This window comes from Ictalurus punctatus, chromosome 15, assembly GCF_001660625.3.
Source record: "Ictalurus punctatus breed USDA103 chromosome 15, Coco_2.0, whole genome shotgun sequence".
Taxonomy (NCBI): Eukaryota; Metazoa; Chordata; class Actinopteri; order Siluriformes; family Ictaluridae; genus Ictalurus; species Ictalurus punctatus.
This window is the reverse complement of record NC_030430.2, coordinates 22,498,310-22,523,846: the sequence shown is the minus strand read 5'-3', so window position 1 is coordinate 22,523,846 and position 25,537 is coordinate 22,498,310. Positions and strand designations below refer to the sequence as shown.

Here is a 25,537-nt window from a genome sequence, read left to right as displayed (position 1 = left end):
TCATGATTGGATTCATTTATTTATCATTTATGTTCTGTAGAGGAAAGATTATTGGTTTATATCAAGTATCTACTACTACAAAATAAATGCTAGAGCCTGTAACATGCAGTATATACTTACAAATAACCAACTTTATACTTAATTTATACTTATAATGGTGGACAGTGTGTGTGTGTGTATGGGGGGGGGGGGGTCTTGGAACTGAATATAGGAGTCATGGATTTACAACCATTTTTATTATTATTATTATTATTAAAAAGTTATAAAAAGTTTAGAACAGTTCACAATTATAGGAAATGTGTAAGGACTTCAAGTAGCCTATATGAACTTGAAAAGAAAACATTTTTGTTTTAATTTTCCACACATACACATAAAAAAAAACTGTTGTAGATCTACTGAGTAATGTTAGCTGTAGATAATGATCTTGTAGTATTTTACAAACATTCATTTTATGCATCTAAGCATTCATTTAGCTTAGTACTAATATACAAAATTTTAATAGCATATCCAATAGGCCTATATAATATCCTATCCAGTATAAAATCGTGTCATTCAGTCTCAAACTTCTCTTTAGTCTCTTTATTATTATTATTATTATTATTATTATTATTTATTCATTTGAATTGTAATCTTTACCTCATCCCTGGTCGTGCGTCATGTCACGGTACATTTCACACAAATGGAAGAAAACAAAACATTACTGTTGCGCTCACCGTCCAATCAGATCCCTCGCCGTTGCCCCAAACCCCGCCCTCCGTGCGCGGCTCATTTGCATATACCCACCCCCCTCTCCCTCCAGAGCTTCAGCTCTAGTTTAGTGAGTGTTCATAGTTACCGAGGAGCGCGTGCTAGACAGCAAGTCTTAAATACTAGTCAATTAACTCCGAAGTTTGTTATTTGGACGCGTCGGATCATGAAGAACATGACTTTTCGACGTGTTAAGGACAGCGGGACGGGCAGTGGGGATATTTACTTTTCCTCCTCCAAATCGGATAGTTGTAGAAGCATGGATGTACCCTCTGGCTCATCGGACGTTTATAATTATAAAACCTTGGCGTACTCCGGAGGGACACTGCCGAGAAACTTTAAGAAGGTAACAACAGAGGATCTTTCATTATGACTTTTTTTTTTTTTTTGGTAAGCTGAACCCCTCAGCCTAACATTAGACTCAATCAGGGTAACATGCAGTGAAACGTTTGAATAAATTGCACAAAAACTTTGTTCAATAAAGCGTTGCTTTTATCAGTTTTTATAATTGCAATAAAAAAAAAATCATATTTTTGAACCACTCAACAATGCCACCAGAACGAACCCCTTGTTGGGGAAACCTTCTGATCAAATAATATTTTCTAATTATCTATGTTTTTATCCATTAAGAAACACACAGGTTGGTGAGGTTGTTGTGATGGTTCGTTTCAAATACGTTGCTTTTATCGGGTTAAAAGTTGAGAATGCAAAAAAATGAATGAATGAATAAATAAATAAATCCCTCAGTAGTTTATTGCCATCGTCTTAATTAGGGCGCGTGCAAATATCCCTGCTTCATTACATCAGAAAGTCCAACGCGCGCGCTCAGATGAATTCGAAACCTCTCGCCTAGTGGAGACCGTAATGGTTAATAATCAGATCAGAAGACACTTGTTTTCATGTATTTATTTTTCTCCGTCTGATTTTGCATTTAAGAACAGCATTTTTCTGAACCAGTTTCCCACCTGCATCCGGATGCGCGAGGTTAGGTTTTCCCACCTGCTTTACTATGTGCATACATGGCAGCATGTGCATACATGCCCCCGTGTCCTGTCCTTTCACCCCCCGCCAAAGATTACTCAATCCTACTCAAGTGTTAACTCGTGGAAACCTTGGAAGATAATTTTGTTTGCAATACTATATATATAATATATAAAATTAATTTCAAAGCATATGATGTGTATAGATTTGCATTTGGTTAAACTATAAACCTGTGACATCACTAGTGCCATTGCTAGTTATTGCTTTGGCAGCAGTGAAGTACGGAAGTTGAGTAAATTTTATTTTTATAGCACATTTTAAAGACGAGTGTTGATCCAGGTGCTGCACAATAAAATGTTGATTCAAACAGAATACAAAAATAAGAGCCGCTACAAAAGATGATCCAGGACCGAACAGGTAACAGGACTGAAAAACGGTCTCTTTTGTACCTCTTTTGTATTTTTTTTGTATGGATATATAGATATGTTGTACCTTTTTTAATATTAATTTAAGGTGAATAATTCGATTTCCAGTGTAACATTCTAGGTAATATTGAGTATTTGCACATCTCTGGGTCAAAGACACATAGTAAAGGTGTACACTTGAGGATACCACCCTGGTGTCAAGGAAGGTAGTGTGGTGTGTCCTGCTACTGATGTTCTAGATCAGAAAGACTTAAATACCTGGAGGAAAAAACCTCAGCTGAGAGCATGGAGTGATCAAAATCAAGTGGTTCGATGATCTTAAAGGTCTAGAGGCAGCAAAGGGCGAAGAGAAGGTCGAAGGTGTAAGGAAATTTGAGGTGTAAGGAGAAAGTGACTCATCTACACTTATAAGGGACCCTCAGAGTGTAAATATGAACTGGTTTAGATTTAAAGCATTTTACTCCTTCGTAGGATATTCGCTTTTAAATCTCCCAAGGTTGCACTTTGTCAGAAATTCTCCAAGCATGACAGGCCTCAAGTTTCACAACGTGACACCATCAAAGCTTTCACTCATGAGGACTGTTAATCTCTTGAACGACTCTCTGTTGTATTAAATGAGAGAAACTGGTGTCAGTTCCAGCCTGGAAAGCTATTTGGCTGCTCATTTGGCCTCCACACATATGGAAGAGTGCTCAGCCATGGTGTTGTTATCCTTACATTCTGCTGTTTAGACCACACACACACACACACACACACACACACACACACACACACAAAAGTCCTGACCAGAGCTTTGACCCCCACGCTCATTTGACGCACTGTAAGCAGTAAGTAGCCTGTAGTACAATGGACCCCCACTGTGTGGCTTCTCATGCTTCTTACGAGGCTGTTCAGTGACAGTGGCCGGGTTCTGTATTGTTTGAAATTGCGCTCTTGCGTCATTCAGTAGTGTTTGGTTCGTCATTACAGTCACCACGGGTCAACATGGCTGCCCGAGTGACCGGATCCTCATCTTAAGCCTGACCTCGCCAGCGTGTTCCATTATTTGTCAGATAATTGACCATGACTTCCTTAACGAGAGTTAAATCCGTCCAACTAATTATGCCGAGTGATCTTGGGCAAGCGTTACCAATGCCGGTGCCTGAGACTCCCAGATTACAAAAGGTTTGATGTGAAGGATGTCTTCTTAAATCAGTCTGGAGTTTTATTGTCTCCGGTGGAATTTAAGAGTTGAATTGGATTGCGTAAACCAAAGATTGCTGCGTGTATAGCGGTCATCAACACAGTGTTATATTTTTAGAGTTTATAGCCAGAAAGTGAATTATACAATGACATTCAGTGACTTGCCGTTTGCCAGGTTCTAGCGAAGTCATTCTATCCAGCTAGCACTCAGTAAACATGACTGAAAACCTGGTGTATACTTTTTTGTATTGATAGTTCTAGTCAAAAGTACACAAAAGCAGCTTAAAGTACAGGCAACACTAAATAAGCTCTAGGCAAGCGATTTAAACCTACCAATTCTAGTAAGTATGAAAGCAAGAAAGGACCTGTTGTACCATAATAATGATGGTGCGAGTGCCCTGGGAGAAACGGACAGAAAAGCAGCTTAGCTGATAACCTAGTTGCTAAGTAATAGCAATATCTGTTAACTAGCTAGCGTTCAAACAACATTAAACAAATTCATATCACACTCATTTTTAACTGCAGTTTTAATTGCAAGCTAAGTCACAAATTGTTTTGTTTATCTGCTGTGTATGTTTTCTCCATGCAGTGTATAATGGACAGTTATTTAAGAAGATTTAAATTGTGTTAACTGTATAAAAATTACACAACAGGTGTCATTTTTAAGACTCAAGAGGGTCTTAGGGGGGCAGGGGGAGTGTCAAACCCCAGTAGTCAATGTATATGTGTGTTATAAGACTTGATGTGAAGGAACAGAGCCACCAGTTGCCAGTTATGAAGAGTCCACTGTAATCCACCTCCTACACCCAAACCAGCCTCCGGGCCACAACAGGGTATTGTGTGTCCAACAGATTTGCGCCCCCCCCTTTACACCACCCCCAAGGGAGCCTCTGGGCCACTTGGAAATAAATGAAGTCATTGAAGACCATTCTGTAAGTGTAGGAAAATAAAGAAAGGCACAGTTTTACTAGACCAGAAGGGCTTGGGGTACAAAGTACACTTTCACTGCAACAGTACTCTAGGCCATTGAAGGTGAAACATGGGTGAATTGACTTCAGTGCAAACAGAGAGAACACAGGGGTGTACTCTACCAGCTCGTTCATACAGTGGAGGCTTTTGGTGGGACTCGTGTGGATTCGGCTCTTACCTCAATGCTGTTATTGTGCCGAGATGCAAGCAGCTCGTTGCCTACACACACGCAATGTCAGACTGATGGATCGCTACGGACTGGCAGCTCCTGCATACACCAAATAGCTCTTCTCTTTAACTTAACAAAACTAGCGTGAAGTTGAGGAAGTTGATGAAACGGCGACAGCAGACAGACATGCATTTCAGGTTTTATCTGTTGTCTGATCTGAGCATAGTGTACCTACCAAGAGACACGTGTGCACTGGACTTTCAGGGATTTTTCATTTATTTATTTTTTGGGTTTGGGGGGGCGGTTCTTGAAGTTGTCACCAGTGGCACCTTTGACGCCAAAGACAGGTTTTGGTTAGATTTTCCCACTATAATCCTCCTCCTGTTTCTGCCTTTCTTCCTCAGAATGCAGGACTACAGAAGTGGAAGCCCCTCACGCTGCCACCAGAGCCAGAACGGTACTTCTGCATCATCTACTTTTCTTCTTTCTTGGATTCACTTTAAGTATTAACATTGTTCGTGTCTGGATGTGTCAGAGTCATTTCCAAAAAACTATGGTGTCAGACTCACAAAATATTTCATCATACAGCCATCACGGGATTCATGTGTCCATGTCAAGTGAGAAATAACATGATCGATGGGTTGGTGTGATGCATCCTGGGAAAAAATGACATTACTGTCACCACCCCATTGTCACCAATTGGTTTATGACTGCATGTCCTGAAGTGTTTTATTCCCCATATACCACAGTAATTTTCCAACAGTTAGAGCATTTTTTTTTTAAATTATTTTTTTAATTCTCTAGTAAACTACCTACTTTTTATCTGTTTATAGTTACATTTAATGTTGTGGAACTTCCATGAGACAATTTAGTTCCTGTTTTTAATCTTGGTAAAATAGCTATAAACAGTCATTCCCTCACCAGCCTCCCTTTTTTTTTTTTTTTTTTTTTTTTTTTTTTTTTCTCCCTCTTTCTTGGAGTTAATAAGAAAAAAGAAAAAAAACACAGCTTGTCATGGCAGAGGAGAAAATGGAAAGCTCAAAGCACATGGTGCACAACTTACTGGGCTTTACAAAACCCTGCAGACTCCTCCCATTAATACTTAATAAGCGTCTCCATACAGAAAGCTTCACCACACTAGTGACTAAAGATCTTTGGTAAATAACACACTTTGTTTAATCTGTTAATTATGCGGAAGGTCCACTCTACAAGTCCCTGTGAGTGAGTTGTTACTATGGAAACCTTCCGAACAATTCAGTAGCTCTGTGGACAGTATACATGAACGACAAAGGATCTAAATATACTACTTCATACCAAAGTCGTATCTCCTTTAGAGGAGGATAAGACGCATATATATGCAACATGATTGTCCTGATCATTCCAACTTCGGTCGAACTGAAACACTAATTGGAAATTTGCTTGAATATTACCCAGCTCCCCATGCTCTCAGTGGATATTGACGCCATTTGAAGCTAGGAGAAAGGGGAAACGTGGCTTGATGAGGAGAGCTGACCTTTCATAAAGGCACACCCATGATTGTTTAGACCGGATCAAAACTCTCGGCCCTGTTTGTGTGTATTTCATTGAGCTTTATTGGTGGTGTTGTGGTTGTTGAAAGAAAGAAAAAAAAGTGTCTTTCATGCACAAACCTTTTGACGTCTTTTTCTGTTCCGAGTACTGAAGCGATATCTCCGCGAGAGTCGTGTATAACTAAGAACCAGTGCTATGCCAATGATTTTTTTTTTTTTTTTTTTTTTTTTTTTTTTTTTTTTTTTTTTTTTTTTTTTTTTTTTTACATTTTGGAAAGCCTGCATCTGTTATAAAGTCAGCTTTGAAACAAGTCTGGAGATTTTTTTTTTTTTTTTTTTTTTTTTTTTACATTTTGGAAAGCCTGCATCTGTTATAAAGTCAGCTTTGAAACAAGTCTGGAGATTTTTTTTTTTTTTATTTTTTTTTTTTTATTTATTTTTTTTTTTTAAGTCTTACCATTCTCATCATCATTTGATCTCCCGACAATGATTACGTAACAGGACATGCACCTAATACCAAAGGGCAAAAAAAAAACCCTTTATTTGGTTATCATGTTAGAAAGCAAAGATCAGTTTAACGATTCCAAACTAATCCCAAACTTATTTTTACAGGAAGACGGTCCTCCTGGAGAAGAAAGAGGATGAAACGTTCGGCTTTGAGCTTCAGGTAAGAGGGTTTTCTTTGGGGAGTGTTTAACTAGATTCTCTAGAAAGCTATAGTGGCAGTTAGTTTAGCGCAGATTGGATTGAACGTTATATTAAAACAAAACTGGGACTATTTGAAACCGGTTTAGACTGGTTTTAGTCACAGAGCGTAATAGTTAGCCTACTGTTAGCTAGCTTGTTTGCAAAGTTGGATAAAGGTTTTATGATCTAGGCTAACTATACTATTACGCCAACCTAAGTTGGATAGTGGTTAGCTAGCTTAATGACACAGTTAGCCTAATGATTACTAGCTTGCTAAACGACTTGGATAGATTAATGGATTTAATAACAAAATATGACTGTTGACTTGACGTTAGCTCAGTGAACTAGCTCTGTTGTCTGAGCTAGTTAATTAGCTAAATGAATTAGCGAGCGAGCTTTAGTGCTGTGTTTGCGTTTTAGCTGCAGTCATTTCTATTCTATTTTATTAGTTAAATGTCCTGAAGGTATTTATATTTAAAGATTGAACATAATATTCGTTTCTGAAGAAAGATCCTTCCTTATTGAAAGTTTTTAACCTTGTTCCCCTTCATTTCTTCTTGTTGGCACACACTTTTCACCTCTGGTCCTTGGCAGCACGGCTTTCCCTTACTGTCTCCTGCTCTCCCTTTACAATACTCCCTCTGTGAGGGCTTGTCCTCTGAGCGTTTATGAAGACCTGCATTTATCGGTCACGGTCATGACACTACTGTCTCACTGAGTGTACGCCAGATATTTAGTTTATATTTAGTGGTGGATGGCTCGGGCTATTGTAGGACATTGGACCCCTCCTTTCCTGCTCGGTCTGGTTCAGGATGTGACATCGGGACACTGTGCGATGTCGAGGATACACAGTGGTATTTTCACATCTTGTGAAGCAAGAATCCATGGCTCTGAGACCATTCAACGGTGAAAGAGGATAGTAGAGACTCAATTTGTAAATGTTTTAAAATCGACGTCAAATTTCATGCTGTAATTCATTATAGCCTCCATGTTTCTGAGCATCTTTACTCGATATGATTCAGGCTTTTGGGATCTTGCGTCAGCGAAACGCACTTGATAATAGGCTAAGAATTTGACTGCCTCGGTTCTGTGACGTTTGTGGGTGAAAATGAATTTCCCCTTTCTTGTTTCGGTGACATTTTTACCTTTTTTTTTTTTTTTTTTTCTCAGAGTAATTGGAGCGGTGAAATAAAGCAGATATTACTCAGATTTACCTCCTTTCTATGACGGTTTACTTTCAAGACACACTCAGCTGTCACATGTGTTAACCTCAAGTACATTGCTGGGGTTTATGTGTAGGAAGCGATACCTGAGACTTTTACTCACAATTCAGTCAGATAGTAGATGGGTTTTTTTCTGACAACAAGTTTGTAGGTTCCATTTCCTACTTAACTGGGTACTGTACTCTGGGTATTTCTTAAACTTCCCTTGTGAAAATTCTATATCATATAGTATGATTTTCTAGGGTAATTTTGTGACCGTGTTGATCAAACTGTAATACCATTGTGGTTTTATCTGGTGCATCATAGAATATTACATATTTACCTAGGGAGATCACCACAGTTACCATGGAACTTTGGGACCATGCCATGGTTTTACCTATGTTAACTGTTATGTTCTTGATATTGGGTTGATGTTTTACATGGAAGAAGGAACCGTGGTTTAGTTAACCCCCTCAGCATATCCTGGTCAAGGCTTTCCAAATAACTATTCTGCCTTTGTTTATTTATTAGGGTTATAGATCAGTCTCTAGTTCACGGTTTCCCTCATACTGGTCTCTGCTCAAGCCCTTGGTCTCAAGGCCATTTTATCTTGGTCTCTGTCTCTTTTGGTGTGGATCTTGGACTTGTCTCTGTCTCTTTTGGTGTGGGTCTTGGACTTGTCTCTGTCTCTTTTGGTGTGGGTCTTGGACTTGTCTCTGTCTCTTTTGGTGTGGGTCTTGGACTTGTCTCTGTCTCTTTTGGTGTGGGTCTTGGACTTGTCTCTGTCTCTTTTGGTGTGGGTCTTGGACTTGTCTCTGTCTCTTTTGGTGTGGGTCTTGGACTTGTCTCTGTCTCTTTTGGTGTGGGTCTTGGACTTGTCTCTGTCTCTTTTGGTGTGGGTCTTGGACTTGTCTCTGTCTCTTTTGGTGTGGGTCTTGGACTTGTCTCTGTCTCTTTTGGTGTGGGTCTTGGACTTGTCTCTGTCTCTTTTGGTGTGGGTCTTGGACTTGTCTCTGTCTCTTTTGGTGTGGGTCTTGGACTTGTCTCTGTCTCTTTTGGTGTGGGTCTTGGACTTGTCTCTGTCTCTTTTGGTGTGGGTCTTGGGCTTGTCTCTGTCTCTTTTGGTGTGGGTCTTGGGCTTGTCTCTGTCTCTTTTGGTGTGGGTCTTGGGCTTGTCTCTGTCTCTTTTGGTGTGGGTCTTGGACTTGTCTCTGTCTCTTTTGGTGTGGGTCTTGGACTTGTCTCTGTCTCTTTTGGTGTGGGTCTTGGACTTGTCTCTGTCTCTTTTGGTGTGGGTCTTGGACTTGTCTCTGTCTCTTTTGGTGTGGGTCTTGGACTTGTCTCTGTCTCTTTTGGTGTGGGTCTTGGACTTGTCTCTGTCTCTTTTGGTGTGGGTCTTGGACTTGTCTCCGTCTCTTTTGGTGTGGGTCTTGGACTTGTCTCCGTCTCTTTTGGTGTGGGTCTTGGACTTGTCTCTGTCTCTTTTGGTGTGGGTCTTGGACTTGTCTCTGTCTCTTTTGGTGTGGGTCTTGGACTTGTCTCTGTCTCTTTTGGTGTGGGTCTTGGACTTGTCTCTGTCTCTTTTGGTGTGGGTCTTGGGCTTGGTCTGGATTTTGGACATGTCTTGGTCTTGACTAAGACAATCTTAACTACAGCATTATTTGTTTCCTGTTTTTGTGGAACACGAATAACCAAAGTTAACCTAATCTGCATATGTGTTCTTATGTAACAGCAAAGAAATACTGCATCCATCATACATCACCAGTTTTCCCCAAACATTTCTCCAACTAATTTCAGTATACTGCGTTTCAGTTGTGCTTGGAACGACCCACTGACCATAGTAGTACAATTATGACGGACATAACGTCATAATCATAGGTGTTAAACAAAACCGCCTGGTCAAAATTCAGCATTTCCAAAGCGAATAATCGTAAAAAAAGATGTGGTGTTCATTTGAATATGCTTTTTATTCAACCAACGAATTGCTGATGCCATGCAGGACAGTAAGCAAATGAGCTTAACAACCGCCTCGATGGTTACAAGACTGCCGTGTCCTCTGTGAGACATTAACGTCTGTGCCATCATAACAGAGCTGTTCAGTTCAGTAGCACTGCAGTAGGAAGCAGCTTCACTGTTTTGCATGTGGAAGCGCTACCAGTAATCTGCTAGACTTCCTCTTCCTGTATCGATAGATTTATCTCCAGTTTTGTGTCCGGCCGCATCTCACTTCCTCCCTGTATAACTCTGAGTGTGAACGAGTTGGATCCGAAACGCTTTATAGCTCTCAGTGGATCATGGGGACGTAGTGAACGTTCTGGCGTTCCTGAACGGTCTGGTCCTTCTTGATTCGCTTAGCGGGGCTTCTGCTCTGACCTCAGGATCTGCTGTTTTAACAACATCATGAAGTGATTCTGTTCCTTACAAAAAAAGTCACTGCAACCAGTTGAGCAACAATCTGCAGGTCAGAGTGTGTCAGATTACTGCAAGACGTGTTCTGTTTCTCTTTGGCCTAAACAAAGGAAGAAGAAGAAGAACATGAAGTGACGTTTTTTAAGGCTGAAAAGGTTTGGGGTTGATTTTGTAAAATGAGGATGTGACCAACAGTCTGAGGTTACTTGCGAAACTGTCGCTCAATATTCTGACCAGATAAACCATGTGAATTGTGGCCCAGTGTTCAGTACGGAGTGCACTTTCAGCCCATGGTGCCGTTAAAGAAACGCACATACAAGTCTCACTTTACAGCAAATGTAGTCGATCAGCCAAGACATTTCCTGTCAATCAGTCAAGACAAGTTTGCGCTATTAATTGTATACAGTATGAAGCCAAAGTAGTGGCACTAGTTTAACATTGTGCAAAGTCCCGTTCAAATCATTACATACTTCCCTCAATAGACTCCAACAGAAAGCAGAATAAAGTACAATTTGGATGGGATAAGATTTCCAGACATATGTCTATCTATTCCAGACAGTAGGTCACATGACCTTAACATGCATGTGGCTTTGCCTGTGCTAGAAATTTAATCATTGATTAAAACCTCCCAGAAGCAATGCTTCTCTGATAAGTCATCTAATCATGATCATCAGTTTAATTATTCTGCATTTTAACTCTGCCAGCACTCGGGTTTGTTTTGGTTTCGGTGGCAAAGAGCACTAACTAAAGTGCCGAAGAAAAAGTGTGAAACCTTTCCCTGCAAATTATAATGGAATGGTTACTAACATATCTAATATATATATTAGGGTGGCTATGGCTCAGGTGGCAGAGCGGGTTGTCCACTAATCGTAGGGTTGGCGGTTCGATTCCCCGCCCACGTGACTCCACATACCGAAGTGTCCTTGGGCAAGACGCTGAACCCCAAGTTGCTCCCGATGGCAAGCTAGCACCATGCATGGCAGCTCTGCTACCGTTGGTATTGGTGTGTGTGTGTGTGAATGGGGTTGGGGTTAGAAACGGTGTAAAACGCTTTGTAGAACTGCTAAGGTTAAAAAGGACCATTTACCGTGTATAATACCGGTGATTATTTCTCCTCCTCATTTTAAAGAAATGCAAATCGAATATGGCTCAAGTCTTCCAGACACACATACGTATGACTGACTGGGACTGGACTAAAATCTTAGAAATACCCGGTTAATAATTACGTTACCTTACCAACACCATGTAAAACCAATCCGTTCCGAATAAGCTTACGGTGCAGACTATACTGAGACAGAAAGTTTGCTACGGCCGATTTTAGCGCCTATTCTTCTGTTCTGTAAATAGCACTGTCAAGTCGTAGAGTGTTAGAAACCACATGCGTCTGCGAACTGAACAACATTCCGCACTTTGAAATGACGATTCAAATTTGTTCCTATGAACTTTTCGTGTTTATACACCAGCCTCATAGCTGTAGGGCAAAGCTAAAGAAGCACACTTCAGACACCGGAACCTGTTTTGGCTGGGAGAAAACATTGGGAACGTTTCGTTCGTAACCGGCGATGCGTCTTGAAATCCGCTCGTGCGTATCAAAAACGGGGTGCAAGAATACTTGTCGATTATATCTGCTCTATAGTAAGTCCGTATGAGTCATAGTTTTGTTGGCGAAACTACACGGTGGACAGGCCCTTCTTACCTACAAACTCTTTCCTCTGTGTTTACATGCCTGATTCCTGCGTATGTTTACTCATGGGCTGGATAGCAAATGTCCTCGGGCTCATTTATTTAATTTTCCTATGCTTCTCGTTTATTTGTTACAGACATACGGGCTGCACCACCAGGAAGAGAACTCTGTGGAGATGTGCACGTTTGTCTGCAAAGTCCATGAGGACAGTCCGGCAAAGCAGGCAGGCCTTAAAATGGGTAAGTGTGTGTAAAGTGTTTAGTTAGGCCGTCTGGTTCTAAACTGGTATTTGGCGCATGGATGCGAAATAACAGTAATGAGAAGGAATGGCCAGGAAAGATAAAAGACCGATGGAAATAATAACCATTTTTCAGTGCTTATGCAGGAGCAGGCACTCTTTTATACCGATACTGCCTCGCCACTGTGGGCCAAATTTCCTTTGGCAGAGTACCAGCGCAGAATAACTAAAGCCTGCACTGTGAGGGGAACTTAAACCAGGTTTACTTCGTACTCCGCCCCGTCTTGTTTTGTGACCCGGAGGCCTCCTGTCACTGTATCAACACTGGAGCAGATGTGTGGCAGCCTGCTGTTTAGGGAAAGGCAAATATCACCAACGTGTGTTACCTGTTTTTCAGTCAACAAACCCTGCAGCCGTCTGGTAGTAATGCCACATGAAGTTCAGGACTTCCCCAGTCACGCGGTTAAGCCGGATGCTACTGTCGCTCATGGCCATCTTGGTTACTCAAGACAACCAAACTTCATCATAATTACTTCATTACTTAATTATTCATCCTGAACACTACCTCCATGAACAAACCTATGATGCTAGATGGTGTGTTTTGTTTTTTTTTTGTTTTTTGTTTTTTTTTTAGTAACACAAAATGACTTGATTTCTACGGTCGCTTTGTTTTTATGCTCTCTGACGCGTCTCGTCTATTTTTACTCGAGTGTGGCGAAGGTTAGTCGAACACTTAGTCCTGTCGTGTATGTAAAGTCCTAGACATTGTCCTATAGATAATTGCGATTATATAATGACATGTTTTTGCTATAATTATATTTTCCTTTCATAACGTCGCTATTAAGTTATGAGCATGACTGTAGTTTAATCAGACACACACACAGCTATTTATCAACACTGAACAGTAAATTTATGTTCACTTTTTAGTCTGTAGAAATGTTCATTTTATATAATATATAATATAATATAATATAATCAGGGAGAAAGTTCAAGATTTCTTTCTTGGGAACAAAAAAAAAAAAAAAAATCCAGGTGAATTTATTATTTATTCTCTGAAGCAAGGGACAGACATGAGCACAAAGTGTTTTTGGGAAGTGTAAATCTTTAGCGTATTCATTTTGCACCATCCACATCAGCACAAATCACAAGTGCAGAAGCTCGGTGTCGGGATGAGTCAGGACGGTCCCGAGGGCAATCGAAAAAAACAATTAATCACAATCACTTCGAATAATCACTATCGGACTTTAAAATAAAAGTTGAGACTGTGTGATTACATAATTATTTATAGTCGTCTTATTAACGTTACAGGAGCTCGGCTCGCTCTTATTTTCTATAGACGTTCCAGTCAGTGAACCCTCTGAGACCAGAGTTTATCTGCTGACTTTGAGTGCTGACACATGAACACAATGGAATATGTGCAGTTTCTGTGCCTTTGTCACATCCTCTTCGATACAACAAACATTCATGACGTTGCATTCCCCCCCCCCCCCCCCCCCCCCCCCCCCCCCCTATCTGGTCACTGGTCAGCTGGTGTAAACCATGACAATGATTTGACTATAAAACAAACTGATCAGAGATCAGCTATGAAGCAGCTTACCCCGCAGTTTCATTTCCTACATTCCCTGCATGCTTTGCTCTATTGTCCTCCTCGACATGCCGCTCGGACCTGCGTGATCTCATCGTGTTTGGCAGAAAGGCTTAGGGTTTGAAAGGAAATCTGACATTACATCTCAGTCTTCGAAACTTTGGTGAAATTAAGCGTGTGTGTGTGTGTGTGTGTGTGTAGGAAGTAAGGCAGTCCCTAAAAACTGCACCTTTATAGACTTTGGCACAAACACAGATTGACTTTAGAGTGTATTGGTAAGGAGGTGAACCTGTTCCAGGTGCCAGTTACAGGAGGCACACACACGCATTCATTAAAAAGTCTTGCATGTAGTAGAAGCCACAAAGTGACCCGCATTTGGATATAATTCAAACCGTGAATTATTGCTGCAACTGAACAAACCAGCCGAGATTGTTTCGCTTTATAGTAGTTTAATGGATTCAGTATTTAAAAAATAAATAAATAAAAGTTAATTTAAAAAAAAAAAAAAGTCAGACAGAAAATATTTCGAGAAATTCTTTGTCTGCTGGGAGGAGAGATTCCATTCTCGTCGGTATTCCAGGCTGAAAATGGGGTTTTTAAAACGAGAGACAACAATTTGTCCCTTGTCATATGACCAGTGAGAGTGTAAGATGATAACATGCATACCTCAGTACACGTGAAGCCAGCCAGACGCATCACAGGGCAGCCATACACAAGTGATATCTATCTGCCCTCTTCCACATACACAACCTCATAGGCTCCCACAATTAGCTAGTGTCGGTTAGATCGACAGGACAGAGTGATCTCCCGACAATAGTGCGATTGAACGCCACACCTTATTTATTTATTTATTTATTTATTTATTTATTTATTTATTTATTTAGAACACCGCTCTTCTGTCTTATTGATTCACAGGTGACACCATCGCCAGCATCAACGAAACCTCCGTCGAAGGATTTCGCCACAAGGACATCGTCCAGCTCATCAGATCGTCCGGCAACAGCGTGAGGTGAGCACGCGCTCTTCTTTTCTTTTTTCTTTCTTTTTTTTTTTTTTCCTTTTCTTTTTTTTTTTTTAAATAAACCAAGGCACAAATCTGCTTCCTCTGTGATTTCACTCCAGATTACTCCACTTAGTCCCAGTGATTTGGTATGTTAGGACTTGATTAAAACCACACACGCTTTCCGGCTAATAAAAGGTTGGTTTTTGTTGCTCTTTTTTTCAAAAAGAGCCGTAAAAATAAACTAACCCTTCTTTATAAATTGAAAGAGGAGGGGGGGTGTTACGTGAACCACATGAACGGGAAAGCGTGCGCGGCTTTCCTTTGTGCATGGCTGTTAACGCCATTTCTTTCTTGTTTACAGCACCACTTCGTGCCTTAATCAGCAAAGCAAATCAACCCAGTGAGAAAAGAAAGGAAAAGGAAAAAAAAAAAAAATCCCTTCGATTTCGTGTCTTGAAATCAGATACACGTGTAGGAGTAAATGCTTGTAAATCGCTAAGCTCAGACTCCGACGCCGGGTGTGTGTGGTGCAGGGTTTCGTGTTAAACCTGAGGTTTAAACACGGCTGTTCGATTATTTATATATATATATATATATATATATATATATATATATATATATATATATATATATATATATTTTTGGTTATGTGTAGAGTGAAACGCAGGAAGCAATTAGTCACAGTACTAACGTGTAGTTTCTGTGTTACGTTTTCATTTCCAGGTTGGAGACTGTCTACAGTAACACTATAAGGAAAGCAGAACTTGAAGCCCGCCTACAGTATTTAAAGGTAAAAACAAACACACAAGCTTTCTGATTAAACGCAAAGTCCTACACATACTGTAATTCATCAGGAAGGTGAAAAAGCCTGCCTTGTGGCTTTCTCTGCATGCCGGTTGCAATGCGCATGAACTGCGCACACACACACACACACACCCCATGGCATGCATGCCAGCCCCACCCGTCCACCTCGCACCCCACCTGTTGCCATGTGCCTGTGCCCTCCTAATCCCCCCCAACATACCAGTATACAGCTGAACGAGCACATTTCGAACAGAAGTGCCGCTCACACGCACCCTCTCCTCAGCACAAGCTGCTCTGGTGAAGCAGCTAAAGCAGAAGTGAGTTTAACGCCATCATGATCGTGATCTCAGTTTGCAAAAACCACATCATAAAAAAGTCACTTTATCACTGTCAGTTATTTATCCCATAGCACTCTTATAATGCAAGTGAACATTAAATGGAAAATTAATCAATATAAGTTCTTCAATTAATAAAAATTGTCATGGCCCTACGTATGACGGACAATTGTAAGGACATGAGAAATTAATATAGGAATTGAATGCAAATAATCAAGTTTGGGGTGGTAACAGTAAGTCTGCTTCACACAGGGCTGCATTACACCCCTCTGTAGTTCAGTATTTTCCTAAACCAGCACTCCGTGTCATGCTCGCGTCCTTACATACGCCATGTACTAGAGCTACAAGGTTCATTTCGGTACGATGCGACCCTCTTGGACGAACCAGTTGCTTTTTGTCTTGGCGCAAGACGTAAAGCCCCGCCTCCTGTTTCGAAGATTTAATCGTACCAACATGGACGACAATAGAGTTTCACATTTAAGTTGTAAATCCGTGGTGTATTTATTTATTTATTTATTTATTTACAATATTTGAAGAATAAAATGAATAGAAGCGAGTTAATGATTTCGAGATTTGGGTACGTGTCTGTAGGAGTTAGGGTGAGGGAGACTTCAGTTACTTTGTTTTATATATCCGAAGTAAGTACTGACATTCGAAACGAGTAACGGGAACACAAGCATAGACATGGGAAGTGTTTCGGATTGTGTTCAGCTAAAACTCACCACTTCTTTTTTTTTTTTTTTTTTTTCTTTTTTTTTCCTCCCCCCTCCACCCCTTTTTTTTTTTTTTTTTTTTTTTTTTTTTTTTTTTTTAGAAAAGCCTCATGGTTGAAATCATATGCTCTCCGTGTCATGCAAAAATGTCATTCTGTAGACACGCCCGCTTTGTCACTAACTGCTTTGTCATTCTGTGTCCTCAGCAAACGCTGCATGAGAAGTGGGATGAGTACAGATCACTGATGGTGCAGGAGCAAAGACTTGTTCACGGTGAGACTTCATTAGCGTTTACGAGTCATTGTGAAACAGCGTCTTGTGATGGCGTCTGTGCAGAGGCGGAGTGTTTATATATATATATATATATATATATATATATATATATATATATATATATATATATATATATATATATATATATATATATATATAATCTCACGCCGTCGTGTGCGTGCTGGTGAGAAAAGAGTGCAGCAAGTCAGCCACATGCAGCTGTGAGTGTGTGTGTGTTCTCACCTCTGCGCGTATATAGTCATAATGTCTGGCACACAGTCCATCTGCTTCTGCTAAAATAGTGAGGTTTTAAGAGCAGTTGCTCCATTAGTGCTGTGTGTGCGCACTTCATTTCTTTCATGTTCCTCTGTTTTAGTTTTAAATGCGAACTTTGGCCATACGAGACAATTTGAAAAAAAAAAAAACGTGGACTAATAAAACGTTTTTTAAAGCTTGAGGAGGCGATGTTAAGAGCGAAGGAAAAACACATTTTTTTAAATGATTGAGTGCAAAATGCAGAACATTCAAAAAAAAAAAAAAAAAGGCAATAGGAAAAGTTCATAGTTCTCAATACTGCAGGCTTTTGAGACTGAACTGAAGTATTTCTCTTTTGCATACATCTCAACAAGCGAATGAAAGTTCGAGCATTTTAAAACTCCGATTGCCCAGTCGTCGTCGTCGTCGTCACCAGTCGAAACCATAGATGATGCAAACTTTTGCACTGAACTTTAACATTAGGATGCCCAATGGATACAGTAATATGCAATAATTTAAATTCTCTTTAGCCTGTTTAAACCGTTTTAATAGTAAGAGTTTGTTTGGTAAGACCCGAGTTGTTTGGGGGTTTTTTTTCCCCTAACATATTTTGTCTCTGCTCACAGGCATCGTGATGAGCGACGTGGCCGTGTACGAGTCTCTAGAGTCGGCCGGTGTATACGGAAGTCTGGGTGCTCCGAGCCCCCTGACCTCCCGCTCCCTCCGCTGCACAGGCAGCACCAACAGCAGCGCGAGCCACCTGAGCGAGGATGACCCACTCTACCACACGTGCCTCTACCAGCCCAATAACATCAAAGGAGACGGCGATGACGCCAGTGACGGCTCGGTCACCCTCGAGGAAAGGCCACAGCGGACACGTAACCGCCTGCTCCGGCCCACCAGCGAGTTCTTTGCCTCGGCCAAGACATCGCTGAGCCGCAGCGCCAGCACACGCAGCTACCTGAGGGGCTCGTCGTCGTCGGCATCATCATCGTCGTCCTCGGTGCCTGGTGGAGAAAAGCAGCAGCAGTGTGGCGCGTTCAACTCGCTGCAGAGGAAACCCAAACGCACAAGCATCAGACGCAGGCTGCTCAAATACATCCCGGGTCTGAACCGAGCTCTAGAGGAGGAGGAGAGCAAACTGTGAAGGAGAAAAAAAAAAAAAAGACTCGCGCACAGCCAAAAACTGCAATCTATACACCAGGAACATGCCTTCGAATCATAAAACTTATAAGACACCAACTCTTTATAAGAGAACAAGCAAAAATGAGTCTATATAAAACAATCTTAATGGGATATGCCATTTCTAATGGGAACATTTATCCATCTTCAGTTATTAGAAAACACTTAGTGCTTACAGTATAACTACTACAAAACAGACTTTTTTTTTTTTTTTTCTCACTAGATCCCCTTTGTTAAATGTGAAATGTTGAAAAACTCTGTTCTGAAACTATACTGAAGTTGCCTTTTGTTCATTTCCTGTTAGTATTTATACTGTCGCATACCATTTTGAATGACTTATTTTCAAACAGACGTCACAAAGAACCAGGGGCGTACCCTTTAGTCATTTATACACGCAAAGATTCAAAGACCAAAACTTAAGTCATAGGGACCAAAACTCCCAGTGTACAAAACCAAAGCAACCACGATGTGTTAAGTGTCTGCTTATTTTCAGCACTCCACGTTACTCTGTGCAGTTAAAAACCTGCCAATCATGTGCAGTCAGTGAGCAGTCGTACTGTATATACTTAAAAAAAAAATAATTTATTTATTTATTTTCATTTGTTTTGTTTTTATATATATATATATATATATATATATATATATATATATATATACATACACACACAAAATGAAGGGCTTTCAATTGTGTTTTTTGTTTTTTTTAATTCTGTGATTTAAGGGCATTTTTTTTGTTTGTTTTTTAAGTGTCTTTATTTTTGGCATATATTGTATTCATCCATGTCTTTTCTACTCTGGGAAAAAAAAAACAACCCTCAAAATAAATGTGTGATATCAGTTCTGTCTTGCGTGTCCTCACTTCACACCTCCTACAGGAGCCATTTGTTGGGTGTTTTTATTTAATTATTTATTTATATTTTAGTTTGCATCCGTGCTATTATTTCAGATTTCCTGAAATAACTTGTTCATTCAAGCTGCTAGCGACATCATTACGTTTATTGTATAAATAAAGATTTTGGAGAGAGTATTTCTAGGAAAAAACACACCCAAGACAACACTTTAGTGATGGTTATGAATTATTATTATTATTATTATTATTATTATTATTATTATTATTATTATTTTAGTGTGTTTTTAGTTCTTTATGAAGATTAGAATAGCAGTACCAAGAGAATTTTGAGATTACAAGGACATTCGCCTTAAAAACTTTGAGTCAATGTGAGTCAAAATATATATAAATATGTATTTACATTTTAAGTACTAGGTTTAGGGTTGGGTGTAGTAGGTATTGCTAACCAGACTTCAAGCTAGACATGACTATTGTTACTAAACGTTGCTGATAAGTGTCTAGTGCAAACGCCCAACCATTATTCAACTATTACATTTTACAAATAAAATTCTCATTACTTCTAAAGAAGTGATGTGGATGTTTCTCAATTCCGTAGCTACTTCGACAACAGTGTTGGGAAAACGATGTATGGAAGTGAATATAGCAAATGGTTTTGAACTTACATGATCCTGAAGCTTGTGGCCAGAAAAGTGTACAAAGGATATCAGACTCCGGGAGGTGTGACTGAAGTGTCTCAAGACTAAGACTAGTTGTAGCAGGGCTGGCTGGTGTAAACATATCTCCTCCAAGAAGAAAAAAATTAAAGGTCATATCTGTTGAATCAACATTGTCTAGACACATTTTGAACTTTTTTTTTTTTAGATGCAAGAATGATGGTCAGGAAGAAATACATCTTAAAAAGAAGCGAGGCCAGGGCTGATTTCTTTCTAGCCCAGACTGTAGCCTAGTGTCAGTAGTGTTAGATGATTATACATCGTGAAATGCCTCCTAGATTTGATATCCGATTTATTCCAGCCCTCTTCACTGACACACCCACAACATGTCATCACTGAAAGCAGTGAAAAATACAATACTGGGTGTAACAACAGAATAAGCACCAATTGTCCAGTACAGCAAGTGGTTTTGAACTTTCATGGTCCTGAAGCTTGTGGCCACAAAAATAGATGCCTAAATGTCCTTATGAGTGCGTGTGTAACAGTTTCATCCCTATGATGAGACCCCCATGCTCGTAGGTTATAATATTAATGAGTTTCTGATACAACGTAGTTCGATTTTTTTTCTCTCTGTTGGTTTAATATCACGACCAGCCATCACAGAGATGTCGCATTATTGACGTGCAGTGCTACTTACATCAACGACAGAACTTGACATAGTTCGCAAATTCACTGTGTGTGAGATGAGGAGAAAAGGTTGATTGCATTGTTTTGGTTCAGGGTTCAAACTGGACCTTGTTCTAGTGTCCTTGAGTAAGCGCTTCTGGCTGTTTAAAGCTACTGTTCATTGAATCGCCGTGGATAAAACGTATTGGAATGTGCGAGAGAGAAAAAAAAGAGTGACCCCGAAATTCCTGCTCTATTCTCTATCTCTAGGCCACAGCTGAACCTTGGCCTCTGTGAGCTCACGAATAACACATTGCCATGGAGCTTTGAGAGTATTCAAGGGTTTTTGGTAGAAAGGCTTTCACCTCAGTGTCTCGTCTGACCTGGGAGGTCGTGTAATCCCCCTCCCACTCGACTCTTTTCTTTCTCAGGCTTTGTGTCCTCCCACAACCGGTGCCAATTGGATCATGACGCTGTTTGGATGGCCGTTTGGACTATTGTTTACTAGTGACAGATAAAGGGGTGTAAATTGGTGGTTGACGTCAGCGATTACGATTACAAGCATTCGGAGTGATTAGGGTCCCTTAAAAGGCCTGAATACGTAACGAGCGAACGTGAGAGGCACGGATGAATGATGGGCAGAGAGTTTCTACAGAATACTTAGCACTGCTAGTAGGAAGGGAGGGGGTGGTTTTATTAGGAATGTGGTGTAGGTGTGACTGCTTATAATACTTATTTATAGTAACTGGTATGGTAACATGTATGTATGAGTTTGTTTGTATTGGCGTCTGTGTGGTTCCTCACATGACTGTGACACCTGTAAAACAGCAGCAAACCAAGTCATGTGACTGATAAAGTGCTATAAGCCCGAGAAGTAGCTAAGAGGGGGATTTCAGGTTTGAAATATTTTATCACCGGTCCAAACGTTTATTTGAGCGTTTGTTTAACATACACTAGCGTGTCAAATAAGACTGATTTGCACAGAAACTGAGCTATAATTGTGTTCATAAGAGGGAAACAAAGGCATCATTACGATTTCTCTGTATTTAATCACCTCGTGCGTCAAAGGAATGCATCCCTTAGTTTTGTTTAATAACATTTGATTGGCTGCTGGCTTCTATGGCGAAAAACAGGATTAACCAATCAGAATCGTGCATTTTCCCTCCCATTTCTGTTGAAAAGCTACTTGCCAGTTATACCAAAATTACAGCTGAAAGATGACAGCTGGAGGTTTACTGCAGTAAGACTACATGAATTTTCTCCTTTTATTAGCATGTAATACCATCACTACTTCTACTGCGTCTTGGTATCCACCCAAAAATGCACCATCATGACACACATCAATTTAATTACACTGACAATGCTTGATTGTTTTTTCTTCTTTGGGCATATTTCCAGATTCATTTCTGGTTAAACACATTTTTAAGAGGATAAAAGGAAACCAACCCCATGCTGCAAAAAAAAAAAAGAAAAAAGAAAAAAAAAGAAAGGAAAAGAAAAGCGCTGCTTTATTCTGTCCATTTGACACAAAGACTTTTGTCCTTGGATCACAATCAGTGGCAGGCGAATATAAGGAGGAAATCCAACAACTCCCTGGAGCTGGTAAAAAAAAGCCTGGTTGATCCCCGAGCCTCCTCCCACTTGTGCACAAACATGCTCTGTGCGAGAGTGTGTTCCTAATTACGCACTTGTGCGTGTACTGCAATGAGCACAACTTTCCAACATAAGGCCTCTATTGTAGTGGACTTCCTAACGTTTGTGTTCGTGTTTTTTACCTGCGTTTTCTGGCAGCCGCTGAAAAGCAGAGGTTACGCAAGGAAGGTCGATTCAACTGGAAATCCACAGAAGAACCCTGCCAGGACAATAGCAATGAATTAATAATAATGATATCTAATCACTCAACAACATGTAGGAAATTCGTGGTGTATTTGTCACACAGGATGTATAACTAGTGATTGTATATAACACAATCACTCTAACCTGACACTAATGATTACGATCCGGTGTCACTCAGAAGACAATAGGCTGGCTTTAGAGTCGGCTTCTCGTCTTCTTAAGGAATTTAAGGCCTTCCCAAACTTTTGGGCATTACGAATTTTCTACAACCCAAAGCGTTAACCATGGTAACCCTGTTTTCCCAGATTTACAATTTAGGACTTGTAAACCCATAGTCAATTAATATTTATTAACAGTACTACTAATATTACTCAGTATATGTCATATGTACATACTCACTATGTATCTCAGCCACCTTCTTAAAACAGGATAATGACTATGGCCTCGTCAGCTAATATGCGGGAATTTATATTACATTACTTTATATTAGCTAACTTTACAAAAAAATAATAAATAAATTAGCCTCATCAAGTACATTTCCACAACCAAAGCGTTGAGCTAACAAATTTATGAGCTATCCACCCATGGTAGTGGATTATTCTCAGCACATCGTTGCTGGAAATTGAATGATTAGCTTGTTACTCGACCTTGTAGGTGTTCAGTTAGAGACTAAGCTCTAAGATCTTTGTCCATATGAATCATGATCTACTCTTCTACCTGAACCAGTTAGTCCTTACTTAGTTAGTACTTGCTCCAGTTAGTCCAGAATGCAGCTGCTAGAGTCCTAACTAGAACTAGAAGATACGACCATATCACACCGATATTATCAGTACTGCATTGGCTCCCAGTAAAATCTCGCATTAACTATAAAATACTTTTATTAACCTATAAAGCACTAAACGGTCTAGCGCCACAATATCTAAGCGACCTTTTGGTTTTCTATGATCCGCCACGCCTTCTTAGATCAAAAGATGCAGGCTATTTGACGGTACCTCGAATAGTGAAGGCTACAGCAGGGGGGACAGCTTTCGCTTATAGAGCCCCACAGTTATGGAACAGTCTTCCTATTAGTGTTCGGGACTCAGGCACAGTCTCAGTGTTTAAGTCTAGGCTTAAAACGTATTTGTTTACTCAAGCCTACCCTGACTAGATTCTGTTCTACTACTTCGCAGTCATAATAATCTTTTTTTTCCCTCTCTCCTTTCCCCACACGATTTTATGGAGATACTGGAGATCCAGATCCTTTCTGCCTCTGGATGGAGCTCAAATCTTCTCTAATTCCAGACTGCTGGGACTACGGCTGCTCCTAACGCCATACAGACTTCATATAAATTCATAATGAACTTTTTCACACTAACTGTTGTTACCCAGATGAGGACGGGTTCCCTTCTGAGTCGGGTTCCTCTCAAGGTTTCTTCCTCTTAAAACATCTTAGGGCGTTTTTCCTTGCCACCGTCGCCACTCAGTGGCTTGCTCAGTTGGGATAAATTCGCACCTTTAATATCCGTATACCATGTTGATATTTCTGTAAAGCTGCTTTGAGACAATGTCTATTGTAAAAAGCGCTATACAAATAAAATTGAATTGAATTGAACCTCTATGTAAAAGTAGCTCATAAAGTTGCCACAGAGTTTGCTTCCATCATCAAACATGCCATAGACTTAAGAGTAAGAATGAAACCACATGACTATTATGTATGTATATATATATAAACTCAGATATAGAGGTAGATTCACATTTATTCCAGTTGGGATTATCAGTGCTGATATGTGCGTGCAAGTGTATGAAAGGTCAAAGAAATGTAGCTTATGTGGTTTCAGTTCCTCGTCATTGTTGTTGCACTGTTTTGGAAACACCATTCTCGCTTCTCCAAACACAAGGGTGTTTGAATTGAAGACGGTTCACTTGTTCATTGTGGTGTTATACCAACATCCTGATGTAACCGATGCAAAGACTCTTTATAAGGCTTATAGTGCTGAAGGGGGCACAAACATATACAAAACCTCATCAGACGACTGATTTCATAATATGTTCGAATCAATACATCTGACATTTCCTTTTCCTGAGGAAAATGTCTGGGTCCTTCAGTTACCAACCCACAGATGACCACATGCGGCAATCTGTTCCATCTTTTTCGATGAAAAAAAAGAGAGAGAGAGAGAGAAATAGGAGGGAGTCGGAAATGTTCTGTTCACCACAGACAAACCACAAAGCTATACATACTGAACATTGTATATTCTACCATTGGGGCAACTATTGCAACACGCCTCCACCACATGCCTACACACACTCTTCCTCTTTCGTCTGAGCTCATGGGTGCAAACAGACTTTTTTACACCGATTCAGGATCAGCGTTACACGTTCTCTTCTGATCAACACCAAGGCTCAGAGCACAGAAAAGTGCTTCGAGATCAGCACATGTGGCATACGACCCTCACCGGAAGCGTGGGTGATATTGCTTCCTTCACTCTGATGCTTGACATGGGTCTTTTTCGTCATCACAATGTTTGTGAGATTGGTGGAGTCAAAATGGCAACCTGGCTACAAATGGGCCGCAGTTATCAGGGACTCGGAGTGTCAGTTAAGCAATAATACAGAGACTTAATTAGGGATGGTTGCTAAATTGGACTGAAGGGAGAGGGGATTTTATAGCAAATTGGACTTAGGATTCGGTTTCCTTAGAAGCTATGTGGCCTGTTGGTGTGACGTCAACCATTATGTAAAATGAGACAGACTGAGAGAGAGAGAGAGAGAGAGACAGACAGGCAGACAGACAAAGATCAGGATACAGACAGAAAGCAAGTGAGAGAGGCGGATAGACAGCGAATGACAGACAAAGAGAGAGAAAGGCAGATAGAGGGAGGATAACGGAGGCAGATATGTGGGCCACGTGTGCAGAAAGGATGTGGTGAAGGGACAGGAAATGCAACACATTGTCAATTTTTACAAGTTTAAAAAGAGACGTGCCAACTGTTCTTTCCAGAACCAGGCACACTTGGTTATAATGATTATAATAATAATAATAATAATAATAATAATAATAATAATAATAATAATAATATAGAGGGAGTGAATTAAGAACAATAATGACAACCTAACTGAACGAAATTCAGATACAGTGACAGCAATTGAGCACAGAAACAATAACATGAACAACCAC

General features: G+C 40.2%; 1 protein-coding gene across 1 annotated transcript; it reads left to right on the top strand.

Annotated features, from left to right (window-relative positions):
• The first annotated feature begins 808 nt into the window (after nucleotides 1-808).
• On the top strand, nucleotides 809-19,209 carry tamalin (trafficking regulator and scaffold protein tamalin). Its single transcript, XM_017488046.3, has 8 exons — nucleotides 809-1,093; nucleotides 4,878-4,930; nucleotides 6,615-6,669; nucleotides 12,121-12,223; nucleotides 14,723-14,816; nucleotides 15,534-15,600; nucleotides 16,869-16,935; nucleotides 17,817-19,209. Exons 1-8 carry the CDS (start codon nucleotides 914-916, stop codon nucleotides 18,335-18,337), a joined length of 1,140 nt encoding a protein of 379 aa, XP_017343535.1. The 5' UTR covers nucleotides 809-913; the 3' UTR covers nucleotides 18,338-19,209.
• Nucleotides 19,210-25,537: the final 6,328 nt, after the last annotated feature.